This window comes from Odontesthes bonariensis, chromosome 14, assembly GCF_027942865.1.
Source record: "Odontesthes bonariensis isolate fOdoBon6 chromosome 14, fOdoBon6.hap1, whole genome shotgun sequence".
NCBI classification, from domain to species: Eukaryota; Metazoa; Chordata; class Actinopteri; order Atheriniformes; family Atherinopsidae; genus Odontesthes; species Odontesthes bonariensis.
Window position 1 is genome coordinate 2069724 of NC_134519.1, and position 23974 is coordinate 2093697.

The 23974-nt window shown below is 39.3% G+C and overlaps 1 protein-coding gene across 1 annotated transcript in view; it reads right to left on the reverse strand.

Annotated features, from left to right (window-relative positions):
- Positions 1-967: 967 nt before the first annotated feature.
- LOC142398568 (M1-specific T cell receptor alpha chain-like) overlaps positions 968-23974 on the reverse strand; it is a 64204-nt gene continuing 41197 nt past the window's right edge. Inside the window, exons 2-5 of the mRNA XM_075482618.1 lie at positions 6114-6311; positions 5973-6014; positions 5774-5881; positions 968-1224 (exon numbers count right to left, since the gene is read on the reverse strand). Of these exons, the coding sequence (XP_075338733.1) occupies positions 1223-1224; positions 5774-5881; positions 5973-6014; positions 6114-6311 (350 nt within the window). The 3' untranslated portion in view covers positions 968-1222. The remainder of the gene's footprint in view (positions 1225-5773; positions 5882-5972; positions 6015-6113; positions 6312-23974) is intronic.

Consider the following 23974-nt stretch of genomic DNA (forward strand, 5'->3'; position numbering starts at 1 on the left):
TGGTAATGATGATTTTAAAAAACTGAAAATATTGATATTGTGTTAGAAATGCACATATGATTATATATATGATTTAAAATCAGAATATTTGCAATTATTTAAGACTACAGACTACAAAAGTTAATTTATTTTATAGAAATTATTCAATTCTAACTTTTCTATTTATATTGTGATAAAAGCATTATTTTGAAGGCTTTTAGCACTGATATTTGTGTAGTGAAAACTGATTAAAAAAAGACAGTTTTAGTCTTGAAACATTATTCTAAATGTAAAAAAACCAACCCTGTAATTTTGGATTTAAAATACCCAGTTAAATGCCATTTTTTTGTGTTAGTACAGGTTGCACATTATCTGCTGTGACAGAATTGAAGCGGATGTCAGAATCCTAGATCACATCCGGATTAGTCGTTGCTAACTTGCCATATATCGGCCAAAGCTGGGCCGTGTTCGTTTTGTGAAATTTGGCTCAAAAGTAGCATTTACTACATGGGCCACTTTAGGCTCACATCTGTTTTGTCCGGGCCAGATGAATGCCTACAGTGCCGGATCGTTGCCTCAAGTGGCCCACATCCGCATGCTGTCTGGGTCTTATGTAATGATGAGTGTTTAAAGCCAGCATCAGAATATTCTGATGTTTTATTTCAGAGAATCCTGTCTTTGTCCCATCATACCGACCTGTTTAAGGTTTACATTTAGGGTCAGAACTCTGCGTGGAGTCTTCTTCTAAACCACTAAATCATTTCCACAAAGAGCCGGATCAGTAACACAGAGCTGGTGGGTCCATTTCAGGACCAGTGAGATGGTCAGAGGAGCAGAACCCGGGCCAGAACACCTGAACAGGGGAACCTGGGAACCTGACACGCATCAAACAATCAGGATCTGGTCCAATTTGCATCAACACTAGAATTCAGTTGTAATAAAGTGTATTTTAATGAATAAATACGGAAATAAAAACAGAAAGTCTTCGTCTGTTTCTGAGTTTTATTAAAATCGGGTCACACAGAGCGGATCATTACAGCTGATAAATCTGTTCTATTTACACCAACATTCATAAGAAGCAACGAGACGAAGCAACGAGCAGACACCGGCGGGACGACCGGCGGGACCACCGGCGGGACGACCAGCCTCACTGCGTCTCCCACCGACAGACAAACAGGGAATCAGGAACGTCCGCTCCATCAGAACGTGGGTCTGAACGTCTTCTTGGACTTTTCTGACGGGTCTCTAAAAGACAAAACGAGAAAAACAAGTTTAGTTCATGCGACCCAAAGAACCGCGTCATCACACGAGAAGAATAATCTCATCTGTGGTGTCTTTGCTCGGGGTTTAAACTTTACGTTTAAACATCTCTACAACAGCAGCTTCCCACAGAACCACTGAACCAGAGGACCTCCTTACGGAACCAGAGGACCTCCTTACGGAACCAGAGGACCTCCTTACGGAACCAGAGGACCTCCTTACGGAGCCCAGAGGACCTGCTTACGGAGCCCAGAGGACCTGCTTACGGAGCCCAGAGGACCTGCTTACGGAGCCCAGAGGACCTGTTTACAGAGCCCAGAGGACCTCCTTACGGAGCCCAGAGGACCTGCTTACGGAGCCCAGAGGACCTGCTTACGGAGCCCAGAGGACCTGCTTACGGAACCAGAGGACCTCCTTACGGAGCCCAGAGGACCTCCTTACGGAGCCCAGAGGACCTGCTTACGGAGCCCAGAGGACCTGCTTACGGAACCAGAGGACCTCCTTACGGAGCCCAGAGGACCTGCTTACGGAGCCCAGAGGACCTGCTTACGGAACCAGAGGACCTCCTTACGGAGCCCAGAGGACCTGCTTACGGAACCAGAGGACCTCCTTACGGAGCCCAGAGGACCTGCTTACGGAGCCCAGAGGACCTGCTTACAGAGCCCAGAGGACCTGCTTACGGAGCCCAGAGGACCTGCTTACGGAGCCCAGAGGACCTGCTTACAGAGCCCAGAGGACCTCCTTACGGAGCCCAGAGGACCTGCTTACGGAGCCCAGAGGACCTGCTTACAGAGCCCAGAGGACCTCCTTACGGAGCCCAGAGGAACTGCTTACGGAGCCCAGAGGACCTGCTTACGGAGCCCAGAGGAACTGCTTACGGAGCCCAGAGGACCTGCTTACGGAGCCCAGAGGAACTGCTTACGGAGCCCAGAGGACCTGCTTACGGAGCCCAGAGGACCTCCTTACGGAGCCCAGAGGACCTCCTTACGGAACCAGAGGACCTGCTTACGGAACCAGAGGACCTGCTTACGGAACCAGAGGACCTCCTTACGGAACCAGAGGACCTGCTTACGGAACCAGAGGACCTCCTTACGGAGCCCAGAGGACCTCCTTACGGAACCAGAGGACCTGCTTACGGAGCCCAGAGGACCTGCTTACGGAGCCCAGAGGACCTGCTTACAGAGCCCAGAGGACCTCCTTACGGAGCCAAGAGGACCTGCTTACAGAGCCCAGAGGACCTGCTTACGGAACCAGAGGACCTCCTTACGGAGCCCAGAGGACCTGCTTACGGAACCAGAGGACCTCCTTACGGAGCCCAGAGGACCTGCTTACGGAACCAGAGGACCTGCTTACGGAACCAGAGGACCTGCTTACAGAACCAGAGGACCTCCTTACGGAGCCCAGAGGACCTGCTTACGGAGCCCAGAGGACCTCCTTACGGAGCCAGAGGACCTCCTTACCGAGCCCAGAGGACCTGCTTACGGAGCCCAGAGGACCTCCTTACGGAGCCCAGAGGACCTGCTTACAGAGCCCAGAGGACCAGAGGACCTCCTTACCGAGCCCAGAGGACCTCCTTACGGAGCCCAGAGGACCTCCTTACGGAGCCCAGAGGACCAGAGGACCTGCTTACAGAGCCCAGAGGACCTCCTTACGGAGCCCAGAGGACCAGAGGACCTGCTTACAGAGCCCAGAGGACCTGCTTACGGAGCCCAGAGGACCTCCTTACGGAGCCCAGAGGACCAGAGGACCTCCTTACGGAGCCCAGAGGACCTCCTTACGGAGCCAGAGGACCTCCTTACGGAACCAGAGGACCTCCTTACGGAACCAGAGGACCTCCTTACGGAGCCCAGAGGACCTGCTTACGGAGCCCAGAGGACCTGCTTACGGAGCCCAGAGGACCTGCTTACGGAGCCCAGAGGACCTGTTTACAGAGCCCAGAGGACCTCCTTACGGAGCCCAGAGGACCTGCTTACGGAGCCCAGAGGACCTGCTTACGGAGCCCAGAGGACCTGCTTACGGAACCAGAGGACCTCCTTACGGAGCCCAGAGGACCTGCTTACGGAGCCCAGAGGACCTCCTTACGGAGCCCAGAGGACCTGCTTACGGAGCCCAGAGGACCTGCTTACGGAACCAGAGGACCTCCTTACGGAGCCCAGAGGACCTGCTTACGGAGCCCAGAGGACCTGCTTACGGAACCAGAGGACCTCCTTACGGAGCCCAGAGGACCTGCTTACGGAACCAGAGGACCTCCTTACGGAGCCCAGAGGACCTGCTTACGGAGCCCAGAGGACCTGCTTACAGAGCCCAGAGGAACTGCTTACGGAGCCCAGAGGACCTGCTTACGGAGCCCAGAGGACCTGCTTACAGAGCCCAGAGGAACTGCTTACGGAGCCCAGAGGACCTGCTTACAGAGCCCAGAGGACCTCCTTACGGAGCCCAGAGGAACTGCTTACGGAGCCCAGAGGACCTGCTTACGGAGCCCAGAGGAACTGCTTACGGAGCCCAGAGGACCTGCTTACGGAGCCCAGAGGACCTCCTTACGGAGCCCAGAGGACCTCCTTACGGAACCAGAGGACCTGCTTACGGAACCAGAGGACCTGCTTACGGAACCAGAGGACCTCCTTACGGAACCAGAGGACCTGCTTACGGAACCAGAGGACCTCCTTACGGAGCCCAGAGGACCTCCTTACGGAACCAGAGGACCTGCTTACGGAGCCCAGAGGACCTGCTTACGGAGCCCAGAGGACCTGCTTACAGAGCCCAGAGGACCTCCTTACGGAGCCAAGAGGACCTGCTTACAGAGCCCAGAGGACCTGCTTACGGAACCAGAGGACCTCCTTACGGAGCCCAGAGGACCTGCTTACGGAACCAGAGGACCTCCTTACGGAGCCCAGAGGACCTGCTTACGGAACCAGAGGACCTGCTTACGGAACCAGAGGACCTGCTTACAGAACCAGAGGACCTCCTTACGGAGCCCAGAGGACCTGCTTACGGAGCCCAGAGGACCTCCTTACGGAGCCAGAGGACCTCCTTACCGAGCCCAGAGGACCTGCTTACGGAGCCCAGAGGACCTCCTTACGGAGCCCAGAGGACCTGCTTACAGAGCCCAGAGGACCAGAGGACCTCCTTACCGAGCCCAGAGGACCTCCTTACGGAGCCCAGAGGACCTCCTTACGGAGCCCAGAGGACCAGAGGACCTGCTTACAGAGCCCAGAGGACCTCCTTACGGAGCCCAGAGGACCAGAGGACCTGCTTACAGAGCCCAGAGGACCTGCTTACGGAGCCCAGAGGACCTCCTTACGGAGCCCAGAGGACCTCCTTACGGAGCCCAGAGGACCAGAGGACCTCCTTACGGAGCCCAGAGGACCTCCTTACGGAGCCCAGAGGACCTCCTTACAGAGCCCAGAGGACCTCCTTACGGAGCCCAGAGGACCTCCTTACAGAGCCCAGAGGACCTCCTTACGGAGCCCAGAGGACCTCCTTACGGAGCCCAGAGGACCAGAGGACCTCCTTACGGAGCCCAGAGGACCAGAGGACCTCCTTACGGATCGGACCTCCTTAAGGAGCCCCTGCTGACAGCAAACACTTCCGAGAAGAACTAGGTCACTGGTTATATGGTGATCAGGAGAAACCGGACTTTTTAAATCTGGACCAACAACGAGCCATAAAAGGCGGTCTAACTGCGTCCGTCTGTAACTCCCGACCACATCAGGACCCGAGCCTTGACGTGGGTTCCTCTCTTTAAATGTGAGCAGAGGTTCTGTTGGTGATCACAGAACTGAGCCCAAATAAAACTTCACTCATCGTCTGTCTGAGAAAGATTTCTGCTGTTGCTTCCACCACGTCTGATGAGATCCGGCTGAAAACCGAAGCTTCACTCAGTTTCCACGACGATTGAATTCATTAAAGAGAAACGGTTTATAAACCCAAAGGAGAAGTTTCAGTTCTATGTATCTGGCCCCTGATGTTTTACTTTTACCCTGTTAAACCTCCAGTCCCCACCCAGAGTCCCCACCCAGAGTCCCCACCCAGAGTCCCCACCCAGAGTCCCCACCCAGAGTCCCCACCCAGAGTCCTGATCCTCCTCATGTCTTCCTGCCTTCCTGGAACCTTTAAAGTGTCCTGATCAGCAGTTCTGCAGCTTCCTGAAGCTCTCTCAGAGTTTCTCTTTGGACATTTTCTGCTTCTTCCCTCATCTCCAGTCCTTGTACCTGAGCATCTTCAGAGGAATGTGTTTTTTCTTCATTAAGCCACTTAACTCTGAGCTGTGAACCATTCAGGCAGGAAAAAGGCTCCTAACTCAAGGGATGAACCAGTGTTGTGTCCAACTGAGCAAAGAAGCCGTTTTAAACTGGATCTTTAGGCACTTTGTTCCCAGCAGCCTGTCACAGAGACACATTATTTGTTCCCATTTCTTTAGGAAACAGGATTTCTGCTCATCAGGCCCGGACGTCACAGATGAAGACTCGTGTTGGTCTGAGTTTCCCATGCAGGGAACCTGGGATAGATAACAGGATCTGTGTTGTGTACTCACACTGACTCATCCACAGCCGCAGCGTCATCAGCACGTTGAAGATGACGGCCTTGAAGAAGATGACCCTGAGGCCGAGGATGGTCAGCGACGCCAGGTTCACCATTTCATCTGTAAGCAGCAGCGAAACACATGAATTAGACCAAAACACGCACAGCGTTCCCAACACATGGCCGGCTGTTCGCTCGGGTTCAACACGCACCTGGTTTCAGTACAGCGGCGCACAGCTGAGTCTCTGTGGAGTCTGAAAGACAAACACAACACCTGCTCATGAGCCAAACTGATGCTTCATATTACATCGCTGTTAGGACCACTTCATTCATCCGATGGACAGAACACTCACTGTCACATGTGGCGTCTGGATTTAAAAAGATCACTTGATTGTAGAGGGAGTCTTCAGCTATCCGGACGGGCTTCGTCCGATTGAACTCTTCATTGTACTTTCCTCCGAGCGTCGCCTCGTATCTCGAGAAGCCGGTGGCCAGGCACAACGTGTTGTTTTCATCCTTCAATGTGAAATAATCCGGCTCGACCTTTTCCTCTGAAACACACAGAAGCAAAACTCATGAACACACGAGGTGTCAGAACCAGAACTGGATCCAGAGACGAAGAACTCACAGATTAAGATCAGATTTATTGGTCATACACACAAAATTTGTCCTTTGCTTTTAACCCATCCAGGTTGGCACCTTTCACAGCCATTCACAGTGCCTTGCTCAAAGGCACCTTGGCCGTGACAAGGAGGTGGACAGACACCCCTCCAGCTCCACCAATTATTTTTTTTTTTTTTTGAGTGGCGAGAGTGGGAATCGAACCTGCCAACCTCCCGGTTATTAAACGACCAACTCTAACCACTGAGCCACGGCCGCCCACAGTGAGTGAAACCAGCTCAGAAACCCCCGACACACAGAACCACAGAAGTTCCGTTCAGAGCATGTTTTTACATTTAGACCATTTACTGTTGGTCAGGTTCACTATAAATACTCAGTTCTGATTGGCTGCTTGGTTGATTCATAACTAATAATGGACTCTCTGTCTTTTATAAGATAAGTTTTTTTTGTTATAATTCAGTTCACTGCTTCATTTTGCAGAACTGCTGCATAAAAAGCCAAGTTTGTTCATTATTCATACTAAACCACATTTAGTTGAATTTCAGGGCGTTAACTTGAATATTTCTGCTTCAGCTCTAAAGTTTTAACTCAAACAAACAGCTGAGCTGCATCATCATCTTATTGGTTTGGTTCTGATTAGAAATGAAGAAGTTTAAAGTTACTGAAAATCCTTAAAATGACTTGAAAAGAAAGACTGAAGCTAAATGATAATAAAATGGAAACCTGTCAGATCATCTGTTCTGAAGCGACTCGGCTCCAAAAGAAACAACAATGGATCAGAGTACAGAAGAAGCTCGGATTTCTGGTTAATTCTGAATTTTACTTGTTTTTCTGATGCAAGCAGCTCAAATGTTGATTTATTACAGTTATTGAACAGTTAATTAGTTTTTATGAGCAGTTCAGGACCTTTGACCTTTTATTTTCAAGACGAGTCTAAACTAATCTAATTAAAACCAACAAATGGACTCACTCGTATCCACATGAAGTTCAGTCCCAGCTCCAACCAGAGTCTACCGACTGAGACTGTCACACAACAAGCAGAAACCACTGGATTTCATTCTGAAGCCACAGCTGGAAATTCAGATTAGTCCCATCTTTTTCCAGAGATGCGACACGCAATGAGGTGCTTAAAAAGTCACAGAATTCAGGAGGACCGACACCTCATGTATTTACATTCTGGACTGAATAAACTGAATCCCAGTTCAACTCCTCATTCACACCTCTTTACAGTTACAGATGTTGCATAAATCCATGAAACGTGTCCAGAACAACTCACGTGAGGACGCGGTGACTCGGACTCCTGATCCAAACAGGACTTTGTTGTTGTTGTTGTTCACACAGTAAATCATCCACATGCAGAAACTACAGCAGCCCTGAGCGGCTCAGGCTCCCGTTTTAGTTGCTACAAAGAGTGGATATTTATTCCAGAATATTGTTTCTTTTTAATGTCTATTGGTTTTCTGTGAGTGATTCAGAGAAGAAGCCTGAATTAAGCCCGACTTTGTGTTTCATTCAGTCCTGATTCTCTTTAGATCGCAGCATGTCAGAAAGTACTGAAAACATCACCATCTTCATCACCTAGAATTTAAAAAATGGGCCATAAATGGGACTTAAATGGGCTCTTCCATTAAAATCTAAAACTTTTTGAACAGAAGTTATTTTCACGTTGCTGCTGGTCTGCACGAGAGCTCGACAAAAACCTGCCGACTAACCACCGGTTTAGATCTATTTTCCTTAAAGTCGTGCTTTTATTTAGTCTCTCGACCTAAAAGTTTCGTTATTTTTTAGTTTTTCAGCAGGTGGAATTAAATGAATTAATAATTAATTAATAAAGAACTTGTTTCATAAACAAGGTTTAAATGTTCGTCTACATTTAGAACAGTTCGGTTTTACAGCTTAATGCAACTTATTTTGTGTTAATGGATTCATATGCGAGTCATTCCCAACACATTTATAAATGTTTCTTCCTTTAGAAACCCAGCGGCAGTTATTTGGCTTCACTCGTGTTTAATTTCTGACTTTTAAAGAAGAATTTAAAAACCGACTCACTCGTTTCCACTGAAACTTGAACTCCTGATCCAAACAACATCTTCTGAGCTCCAGACTGAGTCACACATCAGTGCAAACTTCAACAACAACCCGCTCACATCCGCTCATCCTCCGGTTCAGTCGAGACAATAAAAATATGATAATCTGAGTCGTATTTAGTGTATTTTTCAGATTTTTACTTGACTGCAAAGTTTAATGATATTAATTTTTAAAAATGGGCCAAAGTTTCTTTTTGAAGACTTCAGGATTTTGCTGCTGACTGTTTTATAATTATCATTATCATTATTATTATCATTATTATTATCATATAATAAAAGTTTTTTGCCACGATGATACTCATTATCATTAATAGTTCAATGATTCTTAACTTATGATTGATGGCGTACTGCAGCCGTTGTTGATGAAGATCATTTGTGATGTTGATAACGTGGTGACTGTTCAGGTAAGGATGGTTTCATTAAAACAATTTCTTACTTTTCTGTATTTTCAGCTCAGTTCCTCGTCCAAAGATCAGCCGCCAACTCCCATCATTCACACACCGACACGCTTCACAACACAAACTCACAGCATCTTATTCTGGATGTTCGTCAGCGGGACGACTCACTGAACACTTTTACCGATAATTTACATCTGAAATATGAAAGATAACAGATTTTTATGGCAGCATTTTGCTGTGTTTGATCAACGATGAGTTAAATGATGAGTTTAAGGACACAAAGTTGGTGAAAAGCTGTTTCAACCACTAAATATTTTCTATATATTCAAGAATTCCAGTTCGATTTACATGAAAGTAAACATTTCAGCTTTTACTGGATTTGTGTTGACGATATTAAAGTTTATGTGATTTTTTAAGGGTCTGCACTGCTGAATCTGCAGTATTTCTGTAAAGTCACATTTACATGATAAATTAAAGTGCTATTTGTTTCTTACTTGTCTGGACAAAGAGTTTAGTTCCTTTGCCAAAGCTGATCTTCCTCGTGGCATCATTCACACATCATCAGCTCAAAAACCTCTGAGCCGTTAGGTCATCTGCAGCGTTTACGGTTCCATAAATAAGGCAGATAACAGTATTTATCATGTGCACACTCAGATTAAACCGTATGCAGATAATGTGATTTTATACATCAATTTCAAAATTATTTCCATTGTAAATGAAGTCTTGTAAATACTTCATTTACAGTGGAAATTAAAGCAGATGTTTTGGTTTCTTTTCAGTTTCTTCGTGGCTTAACGGTAACAAATTGTATTTACTTACTGCTGTAGATTAAAAGCTTAATTCCAGATCCAAGCTGGAGTTTCTGGGAACCAGACGCAGTCACACAGTGTAAAGAGGCTGAGAGGAAACTCAGAGGCTCCCTTATAAAGTTTTTAAAGATATTAAATTAATTTAACATTAACATTGAAATAGGTGATGGGTTAGAATTTGACAAAAAAGATGAGCAGCAACACTTTCTATGATAAGGCGGTTCTTATTTTGATCAAAAGTGCATAATTGGACTTTAAATTATCCTTAAATATGAATTTTTATCATTAATTTGTCATATTCCACATTGAGTTTAAACTTTTACTCACTGCTTTCTATTGTTAGTTTGGTCCCTTTTCCAAAAATCAGCTTCCATGATCCGGATGAAGTCACACAGTAACTCTGCTCACAACATTTACTCTGAATCCTCACAAAGACGTTAAAATGAGCTAAACTTTAACTTTGAATAACTTATTAATATGAACTTTAACTAACTTATTTTTAAAACTTGTTTTTGTTCATTTTTCATTGAGTTAAATTTATTTACAGATTGTTTACATCAACCCAACTGATTAAACAATAAATCTGATATTTGTTGGACTTTCTCCACATTACAAAATGTTCACTTCATGTTTTCTGATTAAACTTTATTTAAAAAAATTTAAAGTAATAAAAAAAATGTGATTTATTTACATCTAATGCAGACTTGTTTGTGACATTTCGTTTTATGTCGTGGTGATGAGCTTCACTCCAGATCCAAACTGGATCATTCACACAGTTCAGGATCAATAACAGTTCAGTTCAGCCCAATCAATAACTCATTGTGTTTTTTTCTAAATTATGACTTATGAGGACCATTTGTCTTATTAAAGACGTTTTTTTTTGAGGAATTAACAATTTATTAATAAAAATGTAATTCAGTTTTATCATTTATTTCCTCATCAATACATTTTCAGACTAGTTCATCCTGTACTTGTGTCTATTCAGTGTAATAAACATTCACTGTTAATGATCCAACTGCATGTTTAAATGTTGTTTTAGCCTTTTTAAATCATTTTCTAACGAGTGGCTTCAGTGTTTTGAGTGAAACAATCTTACTGCTGTGAATTTCCAGCTCAGTTCCTCGTCCAAACCTCAGCCTTCCCGTCCAGTCATTCACACTCTGAGACGCTTCCCAACACAAACTCACAGAACAGCTGATTTCACATGAGCTGAAAACTCTGCGTGTCTGCTGAAGTGTTGAATCAGTCCAAATAATCATTGTAGATAGATGTTAGATGTTAACTGTTAACCCTAATAAATCTATATCGTCTTCTCATGAAAAATGTGAAAATACGTTAAATGTAAATCTGACTTCAGTCATGTGACTGAGATGTGTGATACATAAATATATGTATTATATATTTGCAGTTTTTACTCACTGTCCTGGACGACGAGTTTAATTCCAGATCCAAAGTAAAGTTTCTGAGTAGTCACACAGTTCAGAATAGCTAATCAATAACTCAGAACCTGATCAATCAGCTGTTCAAAGACTTTTCATGGTTTTTTTTTACATTATTTGTTTGTTAAAAGGGGGTTGTTGGTCATTTTTAATGTTAAATATGTGTATTTTGTGTATCTATTGAAGGGTTTTGCCTTGATTTGATGGTGATGAAGAGATTTTAACATTTAGTGTTGAAGCCTGCGTTAATATTTTGGTTAAAACTGAAAAGTGTTGATTTTCTTTTTATCAATCCATTAAAAATAAAATATTTAACAGAATATGAAGCTTCTAGAGATGCTACTAAAAAAACTAGAATTCACAAATGTACATTTTTATAGAATTTGGTTGTGTTTACTGTGACTATGGCATAAAGCTGGTGTCCAACAGAATGCTAAATAAATAATTAACTATAGACATACGCATTTCAGTGATTAATTTGAGTTTTCTGGCTCCAGTGGTGGTCACACAGCACAAACCTCAGCTACACCATTGAGATGTTGTTCATGGTTTTGTTTGGAAAAGACTTAAAAACTTTTGTTGAAATTAATTATATTTGATGTATAAAATATATATATAATTTACTCTTTATGGGAACAAGTCAAACAAACCACAGTCAACTGGGACTTACATTAATAAGTCTGATTGTTGTCAAAAAGGTAATTGTCTTACTTTTTTGCACCAACAGAGTCATTCCACTGCCAAACAAAAGTTTTGATCCTCCAAGATTCACACAACATAAAGAGCGTGAACAAAAACTCATCTGAAGGCCAAGTGTGGACGAATTGATCTGAATTTAGATTAAATCGAACAAAGAAGGTGATTTAAAGACATGAGCCAGATGACATTCAATGTCTGCTTTCACCTTACTCTATACTTTACATCTTCATTACAGGAAGAAATGTGTTTGGATCTGTACTATGATCACAGATAGTTCATTTAGATTGTTGATATTTGAATAATAAATTAGCAACTTTACGATCAGATTTAACCATGTAAAAGTATGTTAGTTAAAGAAAGAGTAAAATTAGCTTAAATTAACAAACTTACTGGATTCAACTGTCAGTTTGACACCAGAACCGAAGACGATTTTAACCCCCCCAGAGCCAGTCACACTGTGACACCAGCACATACACAAACTTCTGAGATCCACTCAGGTCTACAATAGGTGCCTTCCTCTACCTCAGCAAGGCTTGTTTGGCATCATTACCAATAATACGAGAATGGATGGTGTTGATAAAACCAGTAAAACAAAAACATCTACTTCCCTCAAAATGACTCATTCTGCCTTTAGTTTATCAAAACAAACCTTTTAAATAAATCATCACGTCATCTGCAAACAATCAGATTTATTTCAACGACACATTTGTGTCACAACAGCTCAAACTTAGAAAATTACTGGCAGTATTTCCTACCTAAGAGTGGTGTTTTAAGATGGTTGCCACCATCAGTGTTCGCATTATAAGCTTTTTTATTTTTAATATCTAAGATTTAGCTTAAATAAATCTGCTCTAAAGGAGACTGAGAGGTTGTATTTAAGTGCTTGACTTCCACATTCTTGTTCTAAAATGAAAACTCGTCATTAAGTACCCTGATGGGCTAATTAACTGCTTACCTAAGCACATAAATAACAATAAGATGTGTTTTTCTTACTGGTTTGTACATGCAGAGTTGTCCCAGAACTGAAGAGGAGCTTCAGCCCATCATTCACACACTGCAAACAGACTCAACAGAAACACCTGCAGCCTCAGCAGAGAACCAACAGGGAACAAATAAAGGTGTTTTAATCAAAGCTGGGAGCATTCTATGTTTAGAAAGGTATTCATTCATATTCATTCATAAACATTGTGAATAGGAATGTGTATACATAGACATGGTGAGAAATAACTCAATCTGTTGGTTTCCTTAGCTAGACAACTGTTTTTTTAATTGGCGCTGTATGAATTGGACTCATACCGATTTGAAATTATTTGACTTGATTATGATTATAGCATCTTTACGTAATCTCTCATTACAGACATAATTACATCTCGTGTGATCCCTGTTATCTGTAAACGTGTGAACTCATAATATTCTGATTTAAACACTAAATGTTTCCTTGTTGTGTATAAATTGGCCTTTAATACTCATATTGACCGTTTAAATTCTACTCACGGCTCTCTACGATCAGTTTGGTTCCTTTTCCAAAGTAAATTTTCCAGCTTGATCCAGATGCAGTCACACAGCTGATCTAACCTGAGCATTAACTATGTCTGTTTCATCACAAGCCTTCAGCCATGAATGTGTTACTGTCCTGAATAACAAATAATTATCCCAACAATAACTTTTAACAAAAATTCAACATGTTACTGGTTTCTAATTCAACTGAAACTGGAACAAAACTTCAGACGTAAACTCAACAGTAAAAACTCTTATTCATATTAAATGGTCTTGAATACTTCTCCAAATAGAAAAGAAAAACTATGATGTTCTTTATCTTTGGTTAGAAATCACAAGCAGAGATTAACTCAATCACATCATCTGCAAACAACCGTAAGAAAAGACTAACCCTCTCATGGGACGGCATTGCCCAAAATATTTATTCATCATAAAATAAATCAACAAATTTGTAATTACCTTTGAATATCAGTATCATTTCTTAGATTTCAGCAGTAAATACTCACTGCTTTCTACTGTTAGTTTGGTCCCTTTTCCAAAAATCAGCCTCCTTGTTCCAGATGAATCACTCACACAGTGGATCTGCTCTGAGCAGAAACTCTGACCGACTCCTCACAAAGATCTTCGAAACTAACAAATGCAAAATAAACTACATAATTAAGTACTAATGACTTTAATAACACTGTTTCATTCAAGTTGTGGGATCACTACATGAGGCCTAACCAGGACCACAAAAAAGAATAAATTCCAGGAGAAAGTGAATCTTAAAAGTTCTGCTTTTGTTAAACGATTTCAAGTCATTTCAGTTTAGTTAAATACCACCAATTCACGTGTAATGTCATCTTAAAGAGAGAATAAACTTGTTCAGGTAGATAACGTCCATTCAAATTAAGTTAGAATCCAATTTAATCCTAATCTGATCAAACACATTTTTGTTTTTAGCTAAAGACATTTTAGAGTCTGTGAAACAGTTTAAATGCAGATTTCAGACAGACGAACATCATTTTCATAAATTAATTTAGTCACTTACTTGATTCAATTCTCAGTTTTGTGCCGGAGCCAAAGATGAGTTTCTGCCCATAATTATTCACACAATGAGGAACCAAACTACATAAACCCTGATGTCAGAGAGGGCTTCACTCAGACATCATATTACAGAATATAACCATTCATAAATATTATGATAGAAGTGAAGAGGATGTTTAAAAGGGACATATTTGTTTGAACTGAGGGTAAATCTGTTGCTTTTTAACTTTTTTTTTAGCCTCTGTGATATTTCAGCATCTGTACAGCCAGATAATTAAGTTAAAGACGCAAAACAGAGCAAACGTGACTTAAATATTGATAGAAATAAATGAGGTGACTTACTGGATCCAACAATTAGTCGCGTACCAGAACCAAAAATGAGTTTGGTATTTGAATATCCAGACACACAATAAGAAACCCAACTGCAAAAACTGTCCTCAGAATAGGAAGTTTAAAGAATCTATTCCCACTGAGATTTATTTCATATTTCACTCGTTAAACATTAAAAAATATAATAATAAAAAGTGATGGTTAATGTGCAGTTTGTCAGTTTTTACTGTTTGATCCAAAGTCCAATAACTGGTGCTGAATAAACCTGAATTAAATTAAACTATTCAGTTTCTCAGCATGTTTCGATTTAAGAGGCTGAAATAAAGAATATTTACAGAGTAAATCAGCTGCCATTTACTGTGGCCAACTATAGAAACAAGCAACAAATGTGGGTTTCTAACAAAGAATAAAATAACTTACTTGATTCAACCTTCAGATTTGAACCAGAACCAAAGATGATCTTTGTGTTGCCAGAGTTGGTCACACAATAAGAAAAGTGACTGCAGAAACCCAGGGATGAAAGTGGGAGTTCGTTTACATTCTGGAAATGAATTCAACCCCATAAATGTGTCTCAATGTTCATTTGTGTGTTTTTATCTGCAGAACGTTGGATTTAGAAGGTTAAACTACATTAATATTACGTTGTGTTAAATTACTGAAATACTTCCCCAGATATGATCCGACTCAGTCAGTTGTTAATTGTTAAATAACTTCATTTAAATGTTCATAATTAAAGTCAGAGGGTTTTTATATGTGATTCAGGTGTGAATGTTGCATTTAGAGCATTATTCTATAGAAATGAATAATGTAATTTACTTTTACTCAGTGTGAAGCTAAATGATCAGTAAACTCTGTGATTCTCCAGGGATGTTAAAGACATTACATTACATGGATGTTAAAGGGGTTTCATTTAAGAATGATGACCACTGTACATGATCATGAAAGAAATGAACATTCATACATGACCCGCTCATGGAAAACATCCATTCTAACAAGCTGCACTAGGAGCCTGAAGGTCCAGGTTATGCAGAAACATCAGAACTCAAATCAACCATCAGTGTTTCAGGTGATGTGTCGTGTAAATCACATGAAACTTACTTGACTGAACGATCAGTTTGGTGCCAGAACCAAAGATGAATTTGTTCCCAACACCATTCGCACAGCAGGAACTCCCCTCACATGAACTGTGGCTGACAAACACCAGCTCAGGAACGCAAATATCTGTGTTTTACGAGTCAGCTGTTCAACATGAATCTGGGAGGACTAAATGTCAAACATAGTCACTTATCTTTTATTCAGCTTCTTCTCATCACAGAAATGTTTCTGTTTGGGAAATAATTGATTCTCTCAGAGTCCATGTCCTGTACAGATAAAGTACTGATCTATAAATTTTACTTTTCAGTTGTTTTTAGGTCCGCTGTGGGTCAACTGAATAAACTTTAGATCATTTAAAATAAAAGTTATACTTACTGTCCTCAACAATCAGCTTGATTCCCTCCCCAAAAATAATTTTCCAGCCTCCGATTCCAGTCACACAGTGTTTGTTCTCACAACTAAAACTAAAGTGTCGGAAACCTAACAACACAGCGAATATTACTGTAAAATAACAGTAAAACTCCAGTATGTTACTGTGATTTTTATGATTCAATTTAGCAGATATAGTTCAGCTGTATTGCAGCATAAGAAATAGAATCCCATCATCTGCAAACAGCTTCACTTCCACTGACAGAATGCTTAAAGCTTCTGTGTTATATTCATCACAAACCAGCTGGTTTTCATCAGACACATTAACAACAAATTGAACCTGAATCTTTCAGATAAACTGAATAAAACCCTTTTATTACTCACTGCTTTCGACTGTTAGTTTAGTTCCTTTTCCAAAGATCAGCCTTCTGTCTCCTGTTGATGTCACACTGTAAATGTGACCTGAACAATAACTACAAGAACCGTTTCAGCTTCCAGTTCAACTAACTAACTATTAACTAACTAAATATCATACTGTTGTTATCAACCAGATTCAATTACGGTATTTCAATTAACACAAAAGCTATATTGTTGTTTGATGATCGTGTCATCGGTGTGTTTGAAAGAATGAAATTTATGATGCTTTATGACTCATCAGCGACGCATTATAGAAAGAGCTTTATGGCTGAATGTACTTACTGGAGCTAACTGTCAGATTCCCCCGGCTCCGAAGGTGATTATTATAAACGATGCGATGTTGATTTTCTAATTTCTAACAACTTAATCTGGATGTCAGTGTGTAATATAACTAATAAAACACTTTAAAGTCCTTAAAATGTGTCTTAACTTTTATACGTGTTTAAATATTTACTCAAACTGAAAAATATTAAAGTGCTGCCTTATGCAGATCATTTTAGCTTCCAGAGTAAATTTCATGGTCTGAAACATCAAATTATATTAAATTGTTCGTATTAAAATGTACTCACTGGAGGAGACTGTCAGTTCAGTGCCAGATCCAAAGGTGAGTTTACCGGCTCCGAAGCCCATCACACTCAGAGAAATTCAGCTACGTAAACTCAGATATGGACGAGTGGAGGATTAAATTCACTTAGTGGGTTTACTCACATGAACTATGTGATTTAATAGGTCTTAAATGTTTGCGACAATATAAAAATTCAAAAAGTTAAAGAACTATATTGAAGAAATATTTCGCAAACGTTGAATATTTATCTTTTAAAACACGATTTTCATAACTTTTCAGTTAAATTCCTTTATCTCTGTATGGAATTACAGATTTAAAGATCTTTACAGTTTGGTTTCTATCGGATGAACAAATGCCACATGTTAAAGTGTGAAACCTCAAACAGTTACACATTAATGAATGATACTCACTGGTCTCAACTGTGAGTTTAACTCCTTTCCCAAAAAGGGTTTTCCAAGTTGCTCTTCCACTACTACTCACACAATGTTTCCTCTGAGTACAAGAACTGATGTGCTCACTCTGATAAATGTTCAGCACATCATCAGTGTTTTATTATTATTTATTTCTTTTAGGGGGCAAACAATTAATCTATGCTGCAGAAGTTCAACAGTAAGAAATCAACCAATCTTCCTTAGATTTAAGAAAACGACTAAACTTAACACTTTGAATCTTTTATCCCTCAGATATCATTAACACGGAAGAATTATTATTTTAATAATGCACCATTTCCAAAAAAAAGATCCCTCCAATAACGCCATTTTAATTCCTCTAAAGACTATTTACATGTTTAATACTTACTGGTCCACACTGCGAGCTTGGTTCCCTTTCCAAAAATGAGTTTAAAGTTTCCTGCTGCAGTCACACAGTGGATAAGATCTGCACAGTAACCGTGACGACTATCTAACCAACAAGTTACGGTAATTACAGCAGCCGACGACAACATGTCCAGTTAAAACTGGGTAATATTTTACATTTATTTTTTGTGAATTTGCACCATTGTATAATGCGTTTTGTAGAAAAAATAAAGTTGAGTTTAATGTGAATTCTGAAGCTCTCAACAATGTATTTCACAATTCTGACATATCGTGTGGGGGTTTTTGTGCAACAAATGAGCAAAAACACAGTTGCAAAGCAACACAAAACTACAGTTGAGCTCCCAAATGAAATTTGATAAATATAAATATATAAACATGAATATGTTCATTGTTCATACTCACTGGTTTCAATAGTCAGTTTGGTTCCTTGTCCAAATATTAGTTTATAGTTTCCTGATGTGACAGTCACACAGTGGATCTGAGCTCAACAATAACTACGTGCATTGCAGCAGTTCAAATCTGCACAACTATTAATAACATCTGCCAATCGATATGTAATCAATTAGCACAGACATTAAATAAGAGGTAAAAGAAGTTCCACTTTTATGAGGTTTGGGTTTTTAGAAAAGTTTGAGTAACGCGAGTGAAGAGTTCAGAAATGTCTTAATTGGACATGATTACTTTGGGTACATTTGTGTTTATAGAAGAGTTTTTGATCTAACATTTCAGCGATGACAGATTCAAACTTGTTGAAAGAAAACTCTGTGACTTACTTGAATCGATAGTTAGTTTTGTGCCTGAACTGAAGAAGAGTTTGGCTGCAGCAGAAGTAGACACACTGTGATAAACATGAGCACACAAACTGACAACCAACTGTCACATGCTCCATCCTCAGGTCCAAAACCTTCATAAAAACTTAGATGAGATCCAAGAACCGTTCATATAAACAGTTCATTTTAGTTCAGCATATTATGGGAGCAAACCTTGAGCTATAATTATCATTTTGTCTATTAAATGTCTGTAGTGGCTTAAATCAGTTTGATTGATGAACATGTTGTCCGAGCATGTTTACTATCATTAGTGACACTAAAATCAATCCATTTGTTTACCTGAAAGAAAAAAACTATTTACAGCCTTATTTTTAGGTTATTAAGGAGTTGTGGACAAAAATCACATCATCTGCATACTGTCAAAGTTTTTCAGACGTCAGTTTTCTAACCAACTTCTTTAGCTGTTGAGCAGCATTTCACGAATAATGTAACTGTAATCATGTGTCTTTGTTTTATATGTGTGCGCTGGATACTCACTGCTCTCTACAGCCAGTTTCATCCCCTTTCCAAAAAAGATTTTCCAATTTGCAGACCCAGTCACACAATCAGTGGGATCTGAACAATAACTGTTTACTCCTGATGACAGAAGACTGATCACAGCTAGCTTACAACAGGCGACTGCAGTTTGGCTGTTTGGTTTAGACGTATACTTAGGGAATGATTTACGCTTTTACTGAACCGATTATTTTAAGTCTTATCGTAAAATACAAAAACATGTAAGCAAAAAAGAGATTACTCTCCATCTGTGACAAATAGACCAAATTTTGTTGTTAAAGTCTTAAATACACGTAGAGTTAATTAATCTTATGTTGATAAGATGTAAAAATATAGTTAAAATTATACTCACTGGATTCAACAGTCAGCCTCATTCCTTCACCGAAAAGCATTTTTCTGTTTCCAGATCCAGTCACACATCATCTCTGCCCTGAACAAGAACTATGAAACTCACATAGCTTCGTATAGACTTCCATAAGATTTGTAATTAGCTTTTAATTTCAGGTTAGACTAAATTCTAATTAAAATGCTGCTCTACTTTATCCAATTTTGTGATTTTCCTTTATTTGCAGTTTTTTGTTATTCCTTGTTGTTTCAGACATTCTGTATTCAGGAATCTTTGTAAAAGTTGGAAAATCCACTATAATTTCAAATAAATGAATCTATGTTTAGCCAAAACAGTGGAGCCACAGCCACAGAAAACCGAGTTTAACTTAACTTTTAGAGAAACAATCCCGACTCAGTATATCTGGACTGTATTGTTGCATTTTTCTTATTCTCCGTCTTTCAAGTGAATCCTGAATTAAATGCTGCATTTCCACAAGTTAATGATCCAAGATTTGTCTGAATTCCCATTCAATACAATTCAATACTCACTGCTCTCTATGATCAGCCTGGTTCCTGGTCCAAACACAACTTTGTAGTTTACAGTCACACAGTGGATCAGATATGAACAATAACTACATAAACTATCAACACTTAAATCAAACTAATGAGCAACAACTACCAGTTAACTAGCTGTTAAAATGTAAAACTATAAAAAAAAATACTTTGATTGTGAACAGCAGTTGTGAACAGATGAATTCAATGTACTGAAGTAGATGCGATGACAAATAAAGATGCGATGACTCTTTATACTCACTGGTATTAACATGAAGTCTGGTTCCTTCTCCAAATATTAGCTTATAGCTTCCTGATCCATAAGTCACACAGTGGATCTAAGCTCAACAATAACTTTGTCAACTGTTGCAGCTCAAATCTGCACGACAGTCAGCGTCTAACATTTTATACCCTATAGGTGAAAACAGAAACTCAGTAAGGGAATAATTGTTAAGTTTAATTTGCATGATAAAGTTCATTGTATTGATTATCCCGAGTTATGATTAACCTTTTTGTTCTGAAATAATAAAAAAAAGTTTTCAGATATCTCCACAGGTAGGAAATATGACTTAATCTTGGTTTTATCTGCTTTGAATAAAAGAATAAAGAGTTGTAGAATCTGAAATGTTTGCAATGAAAATTTCAAAGAGCAGAAATTAACATTTTACTATTAGATTTAATAACAAAATCTGTAACTTACTTGAGAAAACAGTCAGTTTTGTGCCAGAACCGAAGGTGAGTTTAGCTGTAGAAGCTGCATACACACTCTGACAAGCACAGCGACATAAACTGACGACAGCAACAACAAACACAACTGCTCCCTCTTAAAGTTCAATAAATGTTTAAAAGTGGGACTGGAGGACCAACATCCATCACTGTGGATACTTTAGAATATGCTGACTGATGCTTTTGGCCAATAAAGCTGTGTGTGTCACATGTTAGCTCATAATAGTAACACAAAGATCTGAATCAGTTTGTCTACTTATTAACAAATTATGATTTAAAGCCTTTTATTAAAATACCAGAATGTAACATGAGCTGCAGGTTTAATGATGATGAGAAACTGTTTGTTTCTGGTAGAATTACCATTTATTTTTATCTTGGTTCTGTGTAAACCAAAATCCCTCTACTCAGGATTTATCTAAAGTATCTGTACTTACTAATTTCAATTTTCAGGTTAGTTCCTCTTCCAAAGATCAGCTTAATTCCATCCTTCACACAACATGAAACACCGTAACACAAACACAGACTGTTTGGAGAATCTTAACTACTCGGGTTTATCTCAGATTTCTGGGCTCAGTTTTGTATTTATCATCAAAATATTTAAGTGTAAAATCTTTGAACGGTTGGATTAAACCAAACTGCAGCTTCATTCAGACGAAACATCTCAGAAAAATAAGCTTTTTGGATCACCAACAACACAACACTGATGTTCTGTTTAACTTTAGTGTAACTGATTTTAGAATTAAAAATGATGAGTTACTCACTGGTTTCAATGATTAATTTGGTTCCACTTCCAAAGAAGAGTTTATTTCCTCCGGCAGCATTCACACAACCTGAAGCCTCACAACACAAACTCACCAAACCTCCTTCACATGAAACAACCTCAAATACTGACGACTGTAGAACAGATTAAACTCAAGTTTTAACAATTATTAAACTACATTTATCCATGTAAAGTATTCCTGAAAAACACTGAAAACATGCCTTTATATCCACTTACTGGGTCAAACTGAAACCTTTTATTTTAGACACTTTTGTCTTGTTAGAACTTGTTTCTACATATTTAAACATAAATACGGCTGTTTTAAAGCTTTGTATCCAGGTCGTAAATAAGTTAAAAACAATCACATCGTCTGCATATTGTCAAAGTTTCTCTTGTTTCTATGTATTTAAACATAAATTGGGCAGTTTTACTTAGGATATAACTGGAGATTTAGTGTTTTGTCTGATGCTATGATTACAAATCAATTAACATAATTAAATCTAGTTTTAAATGTCTGTGTCTGAAACTGCAGCTTCATCTGGATAAAACCAAAACTGATTCTGAGTTTCAACCCAACGCTGGTCTTTGGACCGTTTGCTGCTTTCTGATGATTTTTACATAGAAACTGATTGGGATCAATTTCACTTACTAGGTTCAATGGTTAGTCTGGTCCCACTTCCAAAGATCAGCTTATTTCCCCCACCAAGCTGATTCACACAACATGAAGCTTCATGACACAAACTGAACCAGAGTCCATTCAGAAAAACATCATTTTTACACTGAAAACTGTTTCCATATCATTAAACTACTCTGTCCACATAAATATTTAATTATTCAATCAAAACTTAATGGTAATTACATTTATTTGATCATTTCTACAGAAATTAACTGTGGGTTAACTGATCATTTTTAATAATTCATTAATGCTGATGATGGGTTTGATAACAACAGATGTAATATTTAATAATATTTGTTTTTATTTTATGTGATATACCAGAGACACAAGTTTTCTACCTGGTTCTGTTTAGTGAACCTGAACCAGTCCAACAACTTTTAATGTTGGTAATATTTTTTGTTGTAAAATATAGTATAAATGTTACAGATAGAAATAAAATAAGTATCAGCTCTTACTGAGTTCAACAGTTAATCATTTTTAATAAATGATGTGATATTTGATAATGTTTTTGGTTTTATGAGATAGAAACTGATAAATATCACTTACTGGGTTCAATGGTTAGTCTGGTCCCACTTCCAAAGAAGATCTTGTTTTGATTTGCTCCAGTTGTCACACAACATGAAGCTCCATCACATAAACTGAGTAGGATAAACTGCACCAGACTCCACTTAAAAAAACATTGATTCTACGTTCACTTTGAGTTAAATGACTCACTTAAAAGATACTCAGTTTAACATTTATTAAACAACATTTATCCATGTAAAGTATTCCTGTTGTCGAAGTTTAGTGCGATCATTTCTTCTTCTTTTTTTTTTTGCTTCTCAGCAGCATTTCATGCATTAAATAACTTTAAATATGTGTCACTGCTTTATCAGTAAGTGTGTGTTGGATACTCACTGCTTTCTACAGTCAGTTTCATCCCATTTCCAAAAAAGATTTTCCTGTTTCCAGACGTAGTCACACAGTCAATGTGACATGAACAATAACTAGTTACTCGTGCAGTTTAGCGAGCATAGGTGAGGTTTTTTTTAAACTGACAAATAAAATGTATTTTTAAGATTTTAGTGTTTGATTTAATTTTTGTTTGAAGAATTAGTTTTTTAAAACAAAATTATCAGATTTTTTGTCAACAAACAACATTTAATCTGTGGCAGATTCCCTTGGAGTTTAAAATGTAAAAATAATGAATCGTATCTTGTGAGTGATGTAAAAATATTTAGTTTCTACATCGTAAATTACAGATAAATTAAAAAAGTTCAGATGATACTCACGGGATTCTACAGTCAACAATATTCCTTCACCGAAAAGTATTTTCAGGTTTCCGGTTCCAGTCACACATCATCTCATCCTCTAACAAGAACTACAAAACTCACACAGCTCTATGTTTGCTACGTTACAATTTGTTATTTGCTATTTTTGAGGGTTTACATTGTTTCTAATACAGAATAAACATTCTCATTTGAGTTTTGTAAGTAGATTTTAAAAGGGACAATTTAGAGGATGTCTTACAAATGTTTTTCCTCATTTAACTTTAATTTTATAAACTTTGGGATCTCTAAAATTATAAATGAAGTTTTAATTAGTTGGAAGTATTAAACTACATTTATTCATGTAAAGTATTTCTGTAAAACACTGGAAACATGCCTTTATATCCACTTACCGGGTTAAACTGAAACCTTTT